The sequence below is a fragment of the Lissotriton vulgaris genome, chromosome 3_1 (assembly GCF_964263255.1).
Source record: "Lissotriton vulgaris chromosome 3_1, aLisVul1.2, whole genome shotgun sequence".
Taxonomy (NCBI): Eukaryota; Metazoa; Chordata; class Amphibia; order Caudata; family Salamandridae; genus Lissotriton; species Lissotriton vulgaris.
Genome location: NC_141689.1, coordinates 1,881,805,348 through 1,881,820,096, shown reverse-complemented (window position 1 = coordinate 1,881,820,096; position 14,749 = coordinate 1,881,805,348). Strand labels below are relative to the sequence as shown.

The 14,749-nt window shown below is 43.3% G+C and overlaps 1 protein-coding gene across 1 annotated transcript in view; it reads left to right on the top strand.

Moving 5' to 3' along the window:
* PDGFC (platelet derived growth factor C) overlaps window positions 1-14,749 on the top strand; it is an 819,997-nt gene that overhangs the window by 392,214 nt on the left and 413,034 nt on the right. The window contains exon 2 of the mRNA XM_086962342.1: window positions 11,539-11,734. Coding sequence (XP_086818468.1) covers window positions 11,539-11,734 — 196 coding nt within the window. The remainder of the gene's footprint in view (window positions 1-11,538; window positions 11,735-14,749) is intronic.

The following is a 14,749-nucleotide window of genomic DNA, read 5'->3' as shown; positions in this document are numbered from 1 at the left end:
TTTTTAAAATGGCATCAGATACACAGACAAGTTTAAAAACACTTTCGAACAGAAACTAAAAACAGAGTTACAAAAACAATGATTAAGAAAGTTGCTGATGCAACGTCAGCCTGGCACAGAGCCCAACAAAAGCTCTACTATCACAGAACCAAAGTGTCCATAAAAACTGTTTTTAGACATTACCTAGAGATATTTTCATGCATGGGCAAAGTGGGCAATTTCCCAGGGCCCCCACCTTCAAAGGGACTCCTGGTAATGTAGATTTTCTGTTTAGTTCACTTCTGTGCATTTCGGTGTCTTTACCTTCAAGGTATAAACCGATATTAAACAACAAAAAGGGCGAGAATAGGCAGAGTTGTTCGAAACAGGGTGTCCTGAACATATTTCTTGACTGGGGGCCCCAAAACCTTTAAAATTACTTTGACATTACCAATTAGTCTAACTGCTCTTTGGAGGTAATCTTCACCCAGGGGCAGAAAATAGCATGTTCCTGAACCGCTTTCTGTTTAGAGACAGGATACCAAAAGGAGTATTATGAACCTAAGCTCACTGCAGGAGTCTGCATATTTCGCCAATTGTAGGAGGGCGCGGTGGCAGTACGCTAGCATTAGGAACTGTGGTTGAAGTGTGGGATTTATAAAACAAGGAGAAGTAGGTAAGAGAGAGAACAACTCCAGGAAATGGAGACAGTGGGTCCAAGAAAGGAAAGGAGATCTGTGTACAGTGTTTACTATTTTTTTGTTACCACTAATATCACCCATCCAAAGCCTGTCTCTATGTACCTGTGAACAAACAACAGTTTATTTATTAGTGCTGTTTCTTCTCATGCCATCTGAGTCTCTTTTTACGATGCATCACTAAGGTATACATTAAATATAGTCCTCAAACTCACTGTTCACAGTCGTCAAGAGCACTTGTATCGTCCATGCACTTCTCACAAAGGGGCATATTAACAAGATGTGCGTTATCAACGTGCAACACGTAGGCAATAGTAAATCCTGCGATAGCCGGTGATAGTGAACATTAGCGCGTGAAAACAAGTGGTGTTATTGCGTGCTAATGTGTGCCTTGATAATATGGGGGGGTGGATTCAGCTTTATGATCCACACCCCCATGTTAACAATGCCTAACGCCTGGTCAGAGCAGGCGTTGGGAGACCTGCAATAAACAAGTTTATCGCAGGTCTTTTCCTCCCAACGCCTGCCTTGGTGATAGGGTGTTCCCACCTCCAACCACATTTTACATGTGGTTGGACGTGTGAACGCCCACTTTGCATGTCATTAGCGATGTTTCTCGCTGACATGCAAAGTGGGCTTGAGGCAGGCGTTGCAATGCCCTTGTTAATAGGGCGCTAGAAGTATCGCCGCTTTCTCAGCGAATTGTGCCGAGAAAGAGGCGATACTTCAGCTTGTTAATATGCCCCAAAGTTCTCTGTTTGAATTCAAAGGATCATGGCTCAGTAAAATCTTTATTCTTCCAAATTCAATAAAAGGCAACGTTCTATGGTTTTGCCAGTATTAAATGGCCACAATGATGTGACGGATTCCAAGAGTAATATTCAGTATGGCATCTAAGATTTGAAAGCTCCATTTTCACCGAGCCTTTTCAGATTTCAAGTGTCAGTGTTTCCAAAAGGATACTTGCCTAACATGTGGTGAAGCACTAACAGTTGTCTGCTTCTGTCCCTGATGGGATGAGGAATTGTGTTCCTACAGCTAGGCCTCTATGACACTGGGCTCTTATAATGGAGCAATACCATTACATAGATGTGAATTTCATTATGTGGCAATCAAGTATAGAACATTAGGGATGAATTTTCTAACATCAGCTAACTAAAAAAGTTTCTTTGTCACAACTATATTAAAAAACCAAGACAGTCACAAGGAATTTCCCTGAAAACATAACCTAATGGACCCACTTTTGTATTCACATAGCAACATTTTTTATTTCACTTACACAAAGGTGTGAAAGATTGGGGTGTTGGTTGAAGGTGGTTTGAGCCCTATTCAAGTAACAGCCACAATCCTTGTCAGGGTAAACCACATAGTCATTAACTTAACCTGTTCTTAACCATCTGGTAGCTTGTCCTAATAGAAGTCATGCTTTACTTATAGGCAATGTGTAAAGTATGTATGCGTGTGACAACTATACACCACTTCACAGAAAAGTAGAAAAAGTAGAACAAAGAAAATAATACTTTTTCATTTACAACACTCACTCACTCTAGTAGTGACATACTTCATTTTCGGGTTCACACTGACTTCCAAAGGTCAGTGTGGGCTCATCCATATACCAGGGAGCTCCTTGTATATGAATAGTCAGGAGAGCTAAGGTTAAAAAATCCTCATCCACTCCCAAGGCGTCCCTTTATTCACTACCAGGACATGGGAGTCTTAAATGTACATGTCCTACTTGTGAAATACATTGTGCCTTGCCCTTGGGGCTTTTTATGGCCTACTGAAGGGGAGACATATGTATTAGAAAGGGAGGTTTAGGCCTGGGAAATGGTTTATTTTACCAGGTCAAAATGGCAGTCCAAAATGCACACACAGGGTGCAATGGCAGGCCTGAACCATTTTTTATAGGGCTGCTTAACTGGATGGCACAATACGTGCTGCAGGCCCACTAGTAGCAAATGTACAGGCCCTGTGTACCAGTATAACCACTATACTAGGGACTTATAAGTAAATGAAATGTGCCAATTGAATGTATGCCAATTTTACCTTGTTTAAAGACAAGAGCCTGGGCACTTAAGCACTGGTTAGCAATGGTAATGTGCACCGAGTCATAAAGGCAACAAAAACAAACTCAGCGAAACAGGAGGGGTGAAAGCCAAATGTTGGGGGACTACCGCCCAGGGGTGACAGGTCTAAATAAAGGAATAGGCGGTATTCCGCCATATCATCAGATATCACAGAATTCGTTTTGAGGCTAAGCACACCAGCATCTTTTCCCTGTGCCTAGACATCATTCAACACCACTCTGCCAGGCAAATATATAGAGAATGTAGAATGTGCTACACAAATACTTCTCAAAGACCTGCAGAAATTCAAAGGAAGAAAAGTTGATCATGTGCTCCTAGCCGTCCCATACTATAAAGCAGTAAATTCAGTGGAAAATATCAAACCGGATCTTCAACAAATGTTTATGCAAGACAGGAAGTGAAGTGAAATATTTCAGCTGGCCTCCATTCCGCTGGCACCCATTCGGCTGGCATTTACATGTCTGTGTAGAACCACCTAACCTCGAAAACCTGCGTATTAATAAAAACATTCTAAACACCCCCACTAAATGCAACAAGACGTACCAGCCTGTGCGGAGAAAAAATATGCAGGTCTATTGCCAAACATCTGCCACAGTTATTAATAATGTAACTTTCTATGTCAACGGGTCATTCAGTTGCAAATCCCAAAACATTTGTTAAATCATCCAATTCAAGAGAGGCTATTCTAAAAAATATTTAGACGAAGATAAACAATCGTTACAATCAAACATAAACGCTCACCATTTGAGCATTATACCTGCAAACTGAAAAGGATTAACATTAATTTGCTTCTCTAGAACTGTAGGGCCTAAAGTGCATTATAGCTCATTGAAGACTCATGCAAAGACCCATGGGGCCCTGCCTCTTAGAGACTGATCTTTTTCAGAGTGTCATAAGGAATGTGGCCGCGGACATTTAGACATCAGGGGCTCATTTATGAAAAGTGACGCATCGCTGCGTGAAAACAGCGATGCGTCACTTTGCACTGCGCACTCCTTGCGACACCAATGATGCGTCATATTTAATGTACGACGCATCATGTCGCAAGGACTTACAGATACGTCAGTATTTCTGAAGTATCTGTAAGCGCAAAAGTGACGCATTGCTGGAGTGTGTCACAAAATTGACGCAACTCCAGCAATGCGTCTTTTCACATGGGGAAAGCCCCATGTGAAAGGGCTTGCGTCAGTCTTACGTCTGCTGTGAGGCAGGCGCAAGATTTTGACGCAACAGCATCCTAAAAGTGACGCAGTGAAATCTCCTAGATTTCACTGCGTCACTATTACGAGGCTTTTTGCGGGGGAACGCCCCCTCTGCATACATTATACCTGACGCAGGTATAACGTGGCGCAGGGGTTTAAAAAGTGACGCATCTACCTAGATGCGTCACTTTTTAAATATGGCGCAACAAGGCGCATATTTTACGCCGCTGGTGCGTCACAAAAAGTGACGCACCGGCGGCGCAAAATTGACGCAAGGCCTCATAAATAAGGGCCCAGAATTATTGCCTAACTCACCGATCAAGATGAAACCGACTCACATCTGTATTCAGTAATTATTACTTATCTATTCACTTTCAAGTAACATTTCTATCCTGATAACATCAACACCTCCCCCTCTAAAAATATTTACAGCCATTTTCAGAGATCTCATTTTCCACAGCCTTATTTAATAAATCCATGGGTGACTAGAGCAACATTTTTCACGTATAAAAAACATTTCTGTTTTTTTTTAGACTTTACTAAAGCGTAATCATTATTTCAATTTAGTCTGCTCTTTTTTATATAAAATGCATTTGTTGCTAAATCATTTTATCAATATCCAAGCAGATGCTCCGAGTGCACGGAACAAGTCGTCACGTAATGTAACGGCAACATTGTAAATGTGCTCGTCCAGGTGTACTAAACGTATACAGATTTAATTCTAAGAAAATAAAATGAGTTACTTTCAAATGAAAAATCTCTTATGAGTCTTTTAGGTTACCGAACTCTTTCTTTCAATGCCTTCCACACAGTGAAAGTCTGGAACTACCAGTGTTTCGGCTGGGGGTATTATACTACTTATTTCAGGGCAATTTCAAAGAAACAAGCTTAATACATGATGTAATACTCGAGCTTTTTCTCATCCAACTTTGTTGGCAATTGGAAAATGTCTCTCTGGTAGATTTCCATGAATTTAATAAAGATACTTTATTGCATGACTTCAGTTATAAAAACATGTTCACAGTGATGTTACCCGATAAAGGTTTCAAGTTAATTTTTACACTGCTATGGCTAGGAAATCTTAATTTGGAAAGATGTTTTTTCTGTTGCACATATGTGAAAGAGCACATATGTGCATGGCGGAATGGAAGAACACTGCTTCTTTTGCAGCTGAATTGTGCAAGTGATGTATAGGATGCTTTAAATTGTTATTGTGCAGAAGCCAAGGGAGGACCACAAAGTCCCATTTAGGCCGCCTTTTATTCTATACCCATGATCACAACTTGGAATACAGGACATGTGTAATGTTTTTTTCAATTCATATAAGTATATCATCATTTGCTATATAAAATATGCTTTTTGTCTCATGTACTGCAATATTGCTAGGAAACAACGGTACAACTGTGTTTATTGAATATATTTTATGTAACATTTCTTCCTTCTATTATTTCTGGATGTGGGTTTTGCAGTAAAATGCTTCTTTAAATTGGAAAGGAAAACATCGACATACTTGAAATGCTAGCATGATGGCTCTTGTCAGATTTGACTTCAGATCCTCCAACCCACTGGAAAAGCTGCCTTTCATCTATTCTCCCTAGGAAACCCAAGAGTTCAGCACCAGCCAGATGTCTATGTTTCATGCCAAAACAGGAACTGGATGATTTGAAAATGAAATTGACCTTGGGAATAAATGATTGCTAGAAAAATATTTTAACACTGAGTTCTCATAGAGATTACAGAGACTTGTTACAGATGAAAAAACTCACTGCTACCGGTCTAATATTTGTGGTACATTTAAGGATGATTATTCAATAAGAAAAAGTAGCTAAGACCTAGAACGTTTCCCCTAATATATTGCATCAAACGTATGTTTCTGAAACTGTGAAGAATGAAAGAAAAGCATTGTTTTTAGATAATGCCTTAAATTATGTCGGTAAAAACTTTCCTTGTTACACATTTAATAGATGTCCGCTTAATTATATGAATTAAAAGCATAATTTTAGATAATCTACTACAATAAAATAGGCCACGGTAATAAAAGTAGGCGTTCTCGAACATCTAGACATATACAGCAGTGAAAAACGAGCTCCTATGAAACTCTCCAATCTACTGGCCATGCTCTATTATTTAGATCAGAAGTCTTTAACTGTGATTGACAAACACAATGAAATATACAGATCAGCATCACCCCAACCAATTTACTCATTTAGCAAGTATTACGCCCATTTAATATTATAATATTATACCTTTACTCCTGTAAACAAACTCTGAGCATATTTGTAATCTAGCCCTCCTAACGTACGGAGGATTGATCCTGTCTTTTGCTGCTTCTCAGTCATCAAATAATCATTGGGTCTTTCTACTGTGGTGAGCCATTTGTTAGATTTGCCTTTTGAATTTGCTAACATCCTCTAATTTAATTTTGAACTTTCGTTCAAATAGTAGTTTATTTATGTTTTTAGCTAGTCCCATTACAATAACAGGAGGCAGAGGCCATCGTTTGTGGTCAGGAAAACATTGTCTATGAAGTGTAAGGTACCAGCCTCCTTGCTGCAGCATAATCCGATACCAGACTGTAGTTGTACAGGAGACGACTAACAGTAATGTGATCTAGGAGTTGAGCATAGACTGCTTTATCAATGATCTTGCAGGTGAACTAATGGTAAGTGATGGGCCTGAAGTTGGTGAGGTCATCAGGGTCTTTTATGTTTAGGAGTGGGAGGATTTAGCCTGTCTTGGAAGCTTCTGAGAAGATTCATGAGTAAGGGAAGTTTGAGAATGATGAGAAGGGGTGAGAGATTGTTCAATTGGGGAGAGCACTGAAGATAAACTAGGGACATATATAATATTCATGAGGTTTTGAGGGAATTGGGTAAGTCAGTGAGATCTGCTAGAGATATAGCTTTGAAGGATTGCCACTGTGGGATTTGTCTTGAAGGGGTTGGCCTAATAGATTGAACAGGCTTAGTGTTGTAGATGTGCCATTGACTCTTCTGAATTTATTAACTGAAGTAGAGGTTGATGGAATTGTACTTTTCCATTGAGTAAGGAATAGGTGTGATAGACCTAGCCCATTTTGCAGGATCACCCCCAGATATTTTGGCCTTCCATTGCTGAACCCATGCTTGCAGGCATTAGGGCGCTGTGTAATTTTGCCATGCTAAACAGTGGTATAGTGCTTGTGTTCTCTCCCTAAAACATGGTACAATTGGCACTTACCAGATTAGTACATTTAATTTACGTGTGTGTCCCTAGTGAATGGGACTACATGTACCCAATTTCTGTAAATTGAATGTTACTAGCCCGCAGCACTCATTGTGCCACCCAATAAAGTAGCCTTTTTAAACATTTCTCAGGCCTGCTTCTGCTGCCTTTGTGTGCCGTTTTAAACTGCTATTTCGATCTGGCAATATGAAAAATTTGCCAGGCCTAAACCTTCCTTTTTAATACTTGTAAGTCACCCCTTAGGTAGACCGCAAATGCCCCTAGGGCAGGGTGTATGACATTTAAAAAGTAGGACATATCAATCAATCAATCAATCATTAATCAGGGGCTTATAAAGTGTGCTACTAACCCGCAAGGCTCCCAAGGTGCTGGGGGGTGAGGGTGCAGCTCTGGTTCAGTTGAAGAACCAGGTCATGAGGCTCTTCCTGAAGGTGTGCAGGTTCGGGGAGCGTCTGATGTTTGCTGGGAGCCCGTTCCAGGTCTTGGCTGCGATGTAGGAGAAGGCTCGTCAACTTTCTCTGTTTCTGCGGATGCGGGGGGTCTCTGCCAGGGTGAGATTGGCGGAGTGGAGGTTCCTTTTGGGTACGTTGAAGGAGACTTTCTCGTTGAGGTATTTGGGACCGATGTTGTGGCGGGATTTGTAGGCATCGGTGAGAAGTTTGAAGGTCACTCTCTTCTCAATGGGGAGCCAGTGGAGGTCTCGTAGGTTTTGGGTCATGTGTTTGTGTCGTGGTGTCCCTAGGACGAGTCTTGCTGCGGCGTTCTGGATGGCTTGGAGCTTGTGTAGCAGAGTTCTGTTGATTCCAGCATTGAGGGCGTTGCCGTAGTCCAGTCTGCTGGTTATGAGTGCATGCGTGAGGGTCTTACTGCATTCGGGGGGTATCCATTTGAAGGTCTTTTGGAGGATGCAAAGGCAGTTGAAGCTGGTTGAGGCAATGGAGTTTATCTGGCCGATCATGGTGATGGAGGAGTCCAGGATGATGCAGAGGTTCCTTGCGTGATCTGTAGGGGTGGGTGAACTCCAGAGGGCAGAGGGACACCAGGTGTTGTCCCAAGACGAGTTGGAGGGTCCTAGGATGAGAACTTTGGTCTTCTCTGAGTTGAGCTTCAGGCAGCTGGATTAGCTGAGTGTCGTAGGCGTATGAGACTATGCTGAGCTCATGCTGTCTGACGATGTTGGCGAGGGGGACCATGTAGATGTTGAAGACCATGGGGCTGAGCGACGATTCTTGGGGTACTCCGCAGTTGTTCTCTGTTGGTTCGGAGAGGAAGGAAGGGAGTCTGATCCTCTGGGTTCTGCTGGAGAAAATGGATCGGATCCAGTTGAGGGCGTTTCCTCGTATACCCGCGTCATGAACTCTGGATGCAAGCGTGCAGTGTGAGACAATCTTGATGGCTGCGGAGAGGTCTAGTAGGATGAGGGCCGCGGTGTGTCCCTGGTCGAGTAGCATGCGGATGTCATCAGTGGCGGCAAGGAGGGCGGTCTCGGTGCTATGGTTGCTGTGGAATCTGGAGTGGGAGAAGTCTATGAGGGAGTTCTCTTTGAAGAAGGTGGTTAGCTGAGTGTTTACAAGTCTCTCTGTGAGTTTGTCAGCGAAGGGGAGCAGGGTGATGGGCCAGTAGTTTTTCAGGTCTGTCGGGTCGGCAGTGGGCTTCTTGAGGAGGGGCTTGAATTCCGCCTGCTTCCAGTCATCTGGGAAGATGCTTGTCTTGAAAGAGGCGTCAATGGTCGGACCTAGTTTGGGTGCTATGGCGGCAGTGGCCCTGTGGTAGATGTGTGGAGGCCAGGGGTCCGTGTGGGCTCCAGAGTGGGTGTTGTTCATGGTTGCTTTGATGTGTTCCACCGTGTCGGGATTCCATGTAGTGACGGTCGGCTGGTTATCGGTGGTGGGGAGGGGGGTAGTGTCTGGTGTCACTGAAGTTGTCGTACAGGGCCTTGATTTTCAGATGAAAGTAGGAGCTGAGCTTTTTGCAGAGTTCCTGGATGGTGTGTTGTCCGTGGCTTCGCTGGGGGGTTTGGTGAATTGCTGTATGACATTGAAAAGTTCTTTGGTGTTGGTTGAGTTGGTGTGGATCTTGTACTTGATGAAGGTCCGCTTGGTGTCCCTTATTTGCTGGTGGTATTCCTTCTGGAGGTTCTTGTGATTGTTCAGGTCTTCCATGGTTTTACGGTACCGCCAGATTTTCTCATACATATTTAATGTTATACAAGCTCTAACACTGAAAAAACTACAAATCATTTTCATTGTAGCAAGGCTGGTTCTCCCATAGTAACACACTAAGTTACACAATGCCAAATTAAAGTGCCTAATTTCAGATTGGGTATATAGGAAATGGATTGAATTAATCTCAGCAACTAATAATACTCGGGCCACATCCCAGTCCATTGTTATTTTACTCGCTGTGCCACCTCAGTTTGGACCCAGCCATACGGAAATCAGTTTTGACCCTGTTCCAATGGGAACAGTCCAGCTTAAGGCCAGGTCCTCCCTGAACAAGAACGCAAGCAACCCAAGACCTGTTTTAGCCTAGTTGGAGCTCATCATCTAGGTATAGCTTGGTTCCAGTGACCAAGTGTGCAGAGAACACACGTCTGGGCACACCCATCAATGACACTTTTATAAAGTTTACATTTTCCAACCTTAGCTAAAAGGGGCATTTCTGCCAGTGTCACCTGACTGCTGATGGCTCCCCTGTGGGGACATGCTCTCAGGCAGAAGAAAAATTGCTTGAATGTGAGGTGTCATTTTCTTCCTTGAACAAGAGGGCTGTGTCCAGCCCCTTCCTGAGCTTCAAAGGATGCCTACCCTGTCAGTGGCAGATGTAGCTCAAACCTAGGCCTGCCTCCCCTATGCTTTGCTATTCAGCCTGCTTCTAAACCCAGTGGGGGCTGCCCCTGAAGTGGTTAGGAGTAATCACAAGAAAGGGTTTTCCCATTGTCATAGCCACACCTCTGAGTGAGCACTGGGAGCGCTGGCCAGAGGAAGAAAAGGTCTGCCATGTTAGGGCAATACAACTCACATGACATGCTGCAAAAGTGGGTAGGGTACCCCTGGGAACTTTTACCCCATTGGCTAGGGAGTTGCTAGATGTTTCTCCTACCCACACGCTTGAACAGAGCATAAATGTGGCACCCGCAGCACCATCCTTGGAACAGTGTGGAACCTGTAAAGATCAGAAGAAAAACTGCCCTGCTGTCTTGGAACTGAAGATATACTGGATCTGCTTGCATTGAACCCAGGATGACAGAAGTGACTCAGAGGATCTTTTGACTGACCTCTTGTTTGATCAACAGTGACTAGCTTCCTTAGGCCTTTCACTGCAGCTACCCAGCTGCCCAGTGCCAACTTGATCTGCCCTGGAGCCTCCTCCTGTCTCCAAACTGCAAGATCTGGGACATGGAAACTTTTTGTCTGGAGAATCACAGGAGACTAGGAACAGTGTCAAAGCTGCAGTCGTTGATGTTGTATCGCCAGTCGGTATCGCCTTGTTTGAATGATGATGATGACTTCATCGGGACTGACACCAAGTTGGAAAAGAATGCCGTTGAGGCCTTCCTGGGCACAGACTTCAGACTTTGCCTGCTCCGAGCTTTCCCATCTTTATCGATGATTGCACTGGACCCTGTTGTTCAGCAACCCGCCATTGCCGTGCATCACTTCAGATCCAATTTGTCGCTTGGACCACCAACGAATCATTGCAACCACTTTGTCTTCATAAAAGTTTCAAATTCAGACGTAAAACTTTCAACTGGGATAACCTAGTCACTGTAACTGATACGCGTTCCATCGCGATCGCCCTTCACCTTTGACCTGGTCTAGCACTACCAAATAACCACTTTTGTCAAGTTTTTGCTTTTTGACACTATTTTTCATTCAAACTTTCAAAGTTATATATCTGGTACTACTTATTAGATGTTTGTCATTTAGTGTCATTTTATTTATTAAAACTTTTCTAAATTGATTTATGATTTTTCTTGTTTTGTGTTTTCACTTTATTACTGTATGTGTGCTTCATAAATATTTCATGCATTGTCTTTAAGTTAAGCTGATTTCTTTGCGACAGGCTATCAAGGGTGAAGCACAGGTTTATTTCGCAACTTTGGTCGTTCACCAAGACAAATAAATATTGTTTGAAGTGGGTTCCCACCCCCTCAAATAATACTCCCAATGTCTTACAATCTGATCATGTTGTCTCAGACATTGCTTAAAGTTCTAAATGTATAGTATTGTTTTAGTGTAGGGGTTATGTAGTTTATGAATTTGCACTCTTTTACCTGATTTATAATTAGAACAGAACTCCTAATAGAATAGTAATAATGTTTATGCATTTATGTGCATGTTACAGGAGTGCACGATCCACAGCACGAGAGGATTGTTGCCGTCCATGGAAATGGAAGCATCCATAGTCCCAGGTTTCCAGACACCTATCCACGCAGCACAGTTCTGGTGTGGAGGCTGGTGGCCGTAGAGGAAAATGTACGGATACAACTTACCTTTGATGAAAGGTTTGGGCTCGAAGATCCTGAAGATGACATTTGCAAGTAAGATATTTACATATTTACTCCTGTGGGATGAAAAAACATAGTAACTGCTATGATACCACATATCTGCTTGTGTTGCTTTAAAAAATAATCTATTTGAGGTATTTGACATGTAATAGCCCATGTAGCATGGTGTTTTGCTTCACATTCCGATGTAATGGCTCTAACACCTCTCATAAATATCTAGAATTGATTTTAGGTGCTGGCATGGCAGAGGAATGATGGAGATGTTGACTAGAATGCATTTAATCTGTCTAGGCCAGAGATTATTAACCTGTGGGCCGTGGATCCCCCGGTCTCCGTAACATATTTTCAGGGGGCTCCTTGGACTAGAGTTTCCTAGTGCTATCCCAAGCTGTCTGGGAAAACTAGGGCCAAACGGCCAGCTGCAATATTTAATCAAAATTAGGTAATCCATGTCAGTGAGAAAGCTCATGATTACATTTCAATTTTATTTACTAAATTTGCTTCCCTACGAATATTTCATTTTCCCATTGCGTTGTTTTCCTGCAATGTTTTTTGATAATGTATATTAATCTTGCACTGTGCGTGCTGCGGCCTGGATCACTCATAAGTATCTCTGTGAGTTCAGATTGTGGGTCTGTGTTTCTAGTGGGATATAATTGAGAGGTTTGGAGTTGAAGCAGAAGGCAGTGTGAATTTCTCACAGTGCCCAACAGTAGGTCATTAAGGGGTTCAGACCACTTGAAAATCCAATCCTTGAACTAGCCAGGTGTCACAAAGCCCCAAACTGGAGCCCCAGCTGGCTAAGCCTCTACCTTCTCTAGGTTCCATGTCCAGGTCCCCAAGAGAATCCAAAGAAGCCAGGATATCATTAAAGTCACCCCCCCACACACAAAATTAACCCAACAGCTTGGAGAGAGAGCACTACGTCTGTGAGTGACAACAGTGGAGAGGTGGCAAGCTGCAGGGGAATGTAAATGCCCAGGAAAGAATACAGAGAGCCTGCTAATGAACCCTTCACTAGCATCAATCTCCACACAGTGTCAAAGTTATGTGGGGCACCGCCATTCGAACAGAGTTGTGGAGAAGAATCACAACTCCCCTGGATCCGTGGCCGAACCCCTGACGGCAAACTCTAGAGTATCCATATCTGGCTTGGGGGAAGCATTTAGTTGCCATGAGGTGTGTTTCTTCTAGCATTACTTCCTGGGGGCCGTTTCTAAAAAGGAACTGCTGGACCATGCCCTCAATGCGATCTAACAGGCAGTTCACGTTTCCTGTCATGGCCGTAAAAGCCATTATGGTGGTTGCGTGGAATCTCGGGGTGAGGGGGAGTGAAGTTCTGTGAAAGTGTCTTGGGGCTCGATAATCTCTCAATGAGCAGTGACTTGTGGACTACAATGGATCTGCACGGCGACTACAGTAAACCCAACACTATAATAAGACAACCAAAACCCCATCCCCCTTTACTACCCCCTCCCTATTCTTTCACAGAATAGAAGCATCTGTCTTCAAAAAACTGTCCCCTTTGTGATCATGGACAGCAGAGGAAACTGATACATATTTTCCATCCTGAAGCTCCTGGCATTCATGGCTATACTGATAAGGTGGTTCCGGCTGTGCATTAGTCCCGGAGAGCAGGTAAGGACCCAATAGTTGCCCTTGAAATTGGGACAGGTGTGGCTTTCTGGAAACTATGTTAACAATGTGGTCAAAACCATAAGTGGCGTTACAACACAAGTGTTACCACACATATCCCTTTACCACGCATCCCTTTACAATGTTAGTAAAGGCAGTCAGCCCAGAGGAGAATGGAAGGAACAGGAAGAATCAGTACGCTGCTTGGTGAGTAGTTTTCTGTTTTTAGGGCTAGGGTTAGGGTACTTATCAGGGCCGGGGTATGGGTTTTAGGGCTCATGGTGGGGAGCTGGGGGTGTTTAAGGGCTGGGGGCTGGGTTTTAGGGCTTAGGGCATGTGTCGGGTAGTTTTTAGGGCTGGAGGTCAGTTTTAAGGCTCAGGGTGGGGACCGGGGTGTTTTTAGGGCTGGGATCAGGGTAATTATTAGGGCTCAGGGAAGTGTTCAGGGCAGGGGGCTGGGGTGTGTTAGGGCTGGGGTCGAGTCGATTTCAGGGCCGGGTGCTGCATTCTAAGGCTCAGGGCGGGGGGCTGGGGTGTTACCTTTACCACGTATATGCCTTGACCAATCATGCCATTACAATGAATTCTGATTTAAAGGCATGCATGGTAAAGACATGCGTGGTAAAGACGCGGTTGTGGTTAAAAGCTGCGTTATTAAGGCATGCAATGCAAGTGCATGCATGATTCCGTCATACAACTGTGGCATTCAATCTTGGGACAAGGGTTTCTTGGCAGCGCCAGTCCCCATTTTGGGGGGTTTCCCTTTTCCTTCTTTGTCAGAGTCCGTTGCCCCAGGTAGCTTCCCCAGGACAACGCTGTTTGTCTGGGTCCTCTTGGGTCTGGAGGCTCCATCGGTGGTCCTGGCCGGCCAAAGTAACTGTCAGCACCGCCATCAGCAATTGCAGGCCAGGAGCTGAGCGGGAGCTCAAAAATGAGTGACTGCCATGTTAGTCATCCCGACTCCACCCATTTAAATAACTTTTAAATGATCCTCTATTCATTGATGCAAAAGGCAGTAAATATTCAATCCAAACAACTGTCATTCACATAGTAATCAATCAAATTAGAACAACTGGAAGATGTCTCTTCTGGACTAGTAAAACATAATTGGCAGGGAAACAAACTAGCATTGTGATAAGCAGACTCCGATGTTATGAATTCTGGATCACAGTTTCGAATCTCAAAATATGCAGCTCAGCCGTAGGTCATTCTGAGATTCATACAGTAAGTACAACTGAATTGGGCAGTATGTACACATATTTTATTTAAAAATAATATTATTTTCAATGTAGCACTTTAAACAGAAGCTCCAGATGTACAGAAAAAAAGGATTGATCAATCAATGCATAAAATAAATTGGTAATAAATAATAATGTAGATTTAAATTGATAAGTATTCATATACATACTTACA